The following is a 6,000-nucleotide window of genomic DNA, read 5'->3' on the forward strand; positions in this document are numbered from 1 at the left end:
CCCAGTCTCCCACCCCTTCCAGTTACTGTCCCATTTCTCTTCCACTTTACAGCAAAACTTTTCAAGAGTTGTTTATACCTGTTGTACCCTTTCTTAATCTAATTCCCTTTGTTCTAAAAATTATGCATTTCTATAACTTATCTTCAATTATTTGTTTGTTTTAGTGTATATGATTTGTACATTCTTTTATATGTATAAATATTTCATAAGGTCACGAGTGAAATGAACACACCAGTACCCACCCCAAAGTTTAAAATAGATCAGATCATCAAGGGTTATCTCTGAAGCTCCGTGTGATGCCCTCTCTGAAATGTTCTTCCCCTACTCTCCAATAGAGGGCGACGATTCTCTGCGATTTTATATTTATCATTCCCTTAACCTGAGATTACAGTTTCTCTATACACATAGGCACCCCAACAACATATTTTTAGGTTTCTGTACGTCTTTGAACCTTATATAAAACAGATGTTTGTAAGACGCTTTTCTTAAGGCAACATTCTCCTGTCAATGAACAGTTTTGCTATCACATATAATGCTGCTATGAAGACTATTTACTTGTTTCCTAATTATCATGTTTAAGAGTTTCTCTAGGGTATATATCTTAAAGTTGAATTGTCAGGTTATAGGATATATACACCTTAAAAAAAATTTTTTTAAGTCTATTTTTGAGAGAGAGAGGGAGAGCATGCACGCATGAGCAAGGGGAGGGGCAGAGAGAGAGGGAGTCACAGAATCTGAAGCAGGCTCTGGGCTCTGAGCTGTCAGCACAGAGCCTAACGCGGGGCTCAAACCCACAAACCGTGAGATCATGACCTGAGCCAAAGTCAGACACTTAACCAACTGAGCCACCGAGGTGCCCCAGAATATATACACCTTTAATTTTACTAAATGATGACAAATTGTTTTTCCAAAGCAGCTGAAGTAATTTACACATTCTCCTCAATGCCTGATATTGTCAGACTTTTTAACTTTTGCCAGTATGGTGGGTATAAAATGGTATCTCACTGTGGTTTTAATTTATATTTCCCTGATTTTGATGAGGGTGTACACCTCTTCATATATTTATTGGCTTTTCACGTTTCCTCTTCTATGAAATGACTGTTCATATGTTTCCCCCATTTTTCTATTGTGTTGTACATCTTTTTTTTTTTTTTTAAGATTTTATATTTAAGTAATCCCTACACCCAATGTGGGGCCTGAACTCATGACCCTGAGGTCAAGAGTCACACACTCTATTAACTTGAGCCAGCCAGGCACCCCAAGTTGTTCATCTTTTTTTAACTACTGAATTATAGGAATTTTTATTTATTTATTTATTTTTTTCTTTAATTTTATTTTTTAAAATGTTTCTTTATTTTTGAGAGACAGAGTGTGAGTGGGAGAGGGGTGGAAAGAGAGGGAGACACAGACTCTGGAGCAGGCTCCAGGCTCTGAGCTGTCAGCACAGAACCTGACTTGGGGCTTGAACTCATGGACAGCAAGATCATGACCTGAGCTAAAGGCAGATGCTTAACCAGGAGCCCCAAATTGTAGGAATTCTTAAAAATAAGTTCTGAATACTATTCCTTTATTAGTTATATTTGTTGAAAATAGCTTCACCTAGTTTGTAGCTTGTTTTACATTTCTTTTCCATGGTGACCCTTAATGAACAGATTTAAACAATTTATGTGTCAAATTAATCAACCTTTTACTTTAGGGTTCCTGCTCTTTGTGCCACATTTAAGAAATTCATTACTGTCCCAAAACATAAATTATTTTTTAATGTTTATTTATTTTTTTGAGAGAGAATATGCGTGCACACAAGTTGGGGAAGGGCAAAGGGAGAGAAACCCCAAGCAGGCTCTATGCTGACTGCGCAGAGCCCAATATGGGGCTCCGATCACAAACCCGTGAGATCATGAGCTGAAACCAAGAGTCAGATGCTCAACCGACTGAGCCACCCAGGTGCCCCCTAAAATATTTTCTTCTATTCTTCTGTAGACATTTAATGTTTTACTTTTAACATTTACAATTTCTTTTTAAGTAGGCTCAGTGCCCAATGTGGGGCCTGAACTCACGACCCTGAGATCAAGAATTGCACTAAGCCACCCAGGCCCCCCTTCACTTTTAACATTTAAATCTTTAATTCATCAGACTTAGTTTTAGGTACAGATTGAGGTATGGATCATATTCATTTCTTTTCATATGGAAAACCAGTTGTCCTAGTATTGTTTACTGAATGGTTCATTCTTTTCCTGCTAATAGGCAATGTTGGTACTGACACAAATTAAGTTTCCTTATGCTTACGCAGTTTCTGTTCTTTCTTTCCCTTGCTCTGTTTATTTCTGAACCAAAACCGAATGATCTTAATTACTGTGACTTTCTGATTAATCGGTGTTTTGTGGGGCAGCCCCTTCAATGTTGTTCTTTTACAGGAGTGTCTTAACTATTCTTGGCCCTTTCTAATTCCATTAAAATTTTACAAAAAGCTGAGGCGCCTGGGTGGCTCAGTTGGTTAAGCGTCCAATTTCAGCTCAGGTCAGGATCTCACGGTTGGTGGGTTTGAGCCCCGCGTCGGGCTCTGTGCTGACAGCTGGGAGCCTGCAGCCTGCTTCAGATTCTGTCTCCCTCTGTCTGCCCCTCCCCCCACTCACACTCTGTCTCTCTCTCTCAAAAATAAATAAACATTAAAAAGAAATTTTACAAAAAGCTGAATGACATTCCAATTCTCTCTTGAACCTTCCCCAGTCTTGCTTCCTTCTCACCATCTCACAGCATCTGCCGCTACAAGGTCTCTAAGCCCTTCCCATTGTCAGATCTACCGGTCAATCCTCAGTCTTCATCTTAGTTGGCCTCTTCGTAGCATTCGACACACTGTTTACTTTCCTTGTGAAATACACTCTTCACTCAGTTTCTATAATATTACTCCTCTGGGTTTTTTCTCCTCCTTCACTAGCTGCTCTTGTAGTTTCCCTGCGCTGGATGCTCCTGTTCCCTGCTGCCAAACATCGGAAATCTGACCACAACATTCCCAGCCAACCCAAGGGGTCAATCCTTAAATCTGTTATTTTCTATCTATACTCACTCTATAGGGGGTTATCTCATTTGGTCCCACAGCTTTAAAATAGCAAATTCAGTTCAAATCTGAATCCCAAATTCATGTATATAAATGCCTACTTGGGGGCACCCAGAGCTCATTCGATTGAGAGTCCGACTTCGGCTCAGGTCATGATCTCACGGTTGGTGAGTTCGAGCCCCACCTTGGGCTCGCTGCTGTCAATGAACAGATCCTCTGTTCCCCTCTCTCTCTGCCCCTCCCCTGCTCATGCTCTCTCTCTCTCCCCTTCTCTCTCAATAAATAAATAAATATTTTTTAAAAAGTCTACTTGATATCTCTAGTTGAATGTCTGCTGTGTATTGAATATCCAGTAGGTATCTCAATATTCAAAATTGAACTTTTAATTATTTCTCTAAAGCTGCTCCTTCCTTCATATTCTCCATCAGTAAACAGCCTTAGTTTTCTCATCTGTAAAATGGGGATGAAATAATGATACCTGCTTCATAAGGACATTACAAGGATGGAAAAAGATGTATGCTAAGTGTGGAGCACAATGCCTGGGACACAGTAAGCCACTCAGTAAATATTGTTCGCCCATTTATTCAACAAATATTTATCGAGTACCTACTTGCTGACTATTGTTTCAAGTACTGGAGATAAAGCAAAACAGACTGTTTCTGCTCTCATGGACCTTACATTTCTAGTACATCAGATGGTGATAAAAGCCCTGGGGAAAACTAAGGTCAGGGAGAAGGATAGGGAGCCTTGAAGGAGTGGGTACAGTTTTTAGAAGGACAGTCAGGGGGCGCCTAGGTGGCTCAGTCGGTTGACCTTCCGGCTTTGGCTCAGGGGTTCGTGAGTTCTAGCCTCACATCGGCTTGTTTTGAGCACAGAGTGCACTGCGGATCCTCTGTCTCCCTCTCTCTCTCCCTCTCCTCCCCTGCCTGCATGCTGTCTCTCAAAAATAAATAAAACATTAAAAATAAATAAAAAGGACAGTCAGGAAAGGCCTCACTGAGAAAGTGACATCTGAGCATGGACCTGTGGGGAAACAAGAGCTTGAGCCATGTGTATTATCTAGAGAACAGCATTCTATGAATGGAACAGAGCAAGTGTAAAAGTACTGAAACCAGGGGCGCCTGGGTGGCTCAGTCGGTTAAGCGGCTGACTTCGGCTCAGGTCATGATCTCACGGTCCGTGGGTTCGAGCCCCGCGTCGGGCTCTGTGCTGACAGCTCAGAGCCTGGAGCCCGTTTCAGATTCTGTGTCTCCCTCTCTCTGGCCCTCCCCTGTTCATGCTCTGTCTTCTCTCTGTCTCAAAAATAAATAAACGTTAAAAAAAAAAAAAAAAAAAAAAGTACTGAAACCGAAGGGGACCAGCACATCTGAGGGTCAGCAAGGAAGCTGATTATAAGCTTTCCAGATCACAGGCAATCTGATACTTTTGTACATCCTTTAGTAGGGTGCTGGGCATTCAGTAAGTATTTACCACCTTGACTTTGAGTCTTCGACCATTTATCTCATACCTTGTGAAAAATTCTGCTCCTGAGCCAAGATTTCATTTCGTTCTTCCAAAATCTGCATCAAGGCAGCTTGGAGTTTAGGAGGTAAAATTTCACCCTCATCAGATACCTTAAGGGACGAAATTGAGATTTTTCAGGACCTTTGAGAGAGAAAATCTCAAACATATACCAGTTAAATCCCCAAAATTTCACCGGTGACTTTGTATAGATTTTGGCTAAAGACTCAGTCTGAACCTTCTTTCCCTACATTCAGCAGAATTCAGGATGTTTATGGTATACGTAACTGTCTTTAAATATATATACATATATATATTTATGACATTTTCTGGTACCTTTCCATCAAATATCTCTCATCTACAAGTCTAACACTGTATTACAAAGATCATCCACAAATAAACAGTGTTTCAAACGCTTTGAAAAGAGACAAAGTCTTGGGAAACATCCTTTTTTACCCTGTGCTGAGTGCTCACACACTTATATACAGGCTACAGAGTGTTGCCCTAAGCAGGCTTTGCTAACTCTCCCTTCCACTTTCAAGACCCAGAATAAATGACCACTTTTTTTTTTTTTTTTGCCCCTACTGTACCATGTGGAAATCTTTATTACACGATTTCTAAAACTTTATACATATGTCCACTCCCCCTTCTCATTGTTAGATCATAAGGTCTGAGGGGCTCAAACTGCATCTTACCTTTAGATTCTAACAGAGTATCTAGACATAATCAATGTTGGATGCTTGTTACATTCAATGAAGTTAGATCCTTATACATCACCCCATCTGGATGTCAAAGGAGGGTTACCTCTTTTGAGAATGACATTTAATCTTTTCCTCCTTCCTTCTTTGGGAGAGACAGCTATAAACCTAACCCAATTTTTCAGGTCAATCTTGTATGATTGGCCACAGTGTCAGTATGTGTAGGAACTAAAAGTCTTGCCTGAGTCATCTTCTCTAAGTACTTTCACATATTTTCTGTCCAATTATCCCCAGATATTATGTAATCACCTCATTTGTTACTTACCTCCTGTAAGAACTTGTCTGCACAGAGATCAACTATCAGCACCTATGGGATAAAGGAGCTAGGTAAGTTAAACTAGAGACATTCACAGAGACATACATTAGGCACTGCTAGATCAGGAAGAGTGTTTGATTCTTTCAAGCAATGGAAATAGTTTTAAACAAAATTAAGTTCAAGTTGTAGCCCATTTAAATTTTTTTTTAATGTTTGGGGCACCTGGGTGGCTCAGTTGGTTAAGCGTCTGACTTCGGCTCAGGTCATGATCTCACGGTCCATGAGTTCGAGCCCCACGTCGGGCTCTGTGCTGACAGCTCAGAGCCTGGAGCCTGCTTCCGATTCTGAGTCTCCCTCTCTCTCTCTGACCCTCCCGCGTTCATGCTCTGTCTCTCTCTGTCTCAAAAATAAATAAACATTAAAAAAATTTT

The 6,000-nt window shown here is 40.6% G+C and overlaps 1 protein-coding gene across 3 annotated transcripts in view; it reads right to left on the reverse strand.

The window, feature by feature from the left end:
- DENND2C (DENN domain containing 2C) overlaps window positions 1-6,000 on the reverse strand; it is an 89,251-nt gene that overhangs the window by 3,840 nt on the left and 79,411 nt on the right. For all 3 annotated transcript variants that reach the window (XM_040471383.1, XM_040471381.1, XM_040471382.1), the window contains 2 exons: window positions 5,579-5,620; window positions 4,563-4,668 (listed from right to left, as the gene is read on the reverse strand). In XM_040471383.1, coding sequence (XP_040327317.1) covers window positions 4,563-4,668; window positions 5,579-5,620 — 148 coding nt within the window. The remainder of the gene's footprint in view (window positions 1-4,562; window positions 4,669-5,578; window positions 5,621-6,000) is intronic.

The sequence above is a fragment of the Herpailurus yagouaroundi genome, unplaced genomic scaffold, assembly GCF_014898765.1.
Source record: "Herpailurus yagouaroundi ecotype Mexico unplaced genomic scaffold, PumYag 77, whole genome shotgun sequence".
Classification (NCBI taxonomy): domain Eukaryota; kingdom Metazoa; phylum Chordata; class Mammalia; order Carnivora; family Felidae; genus Herpailurus; species Herpailurus yagouaroundi.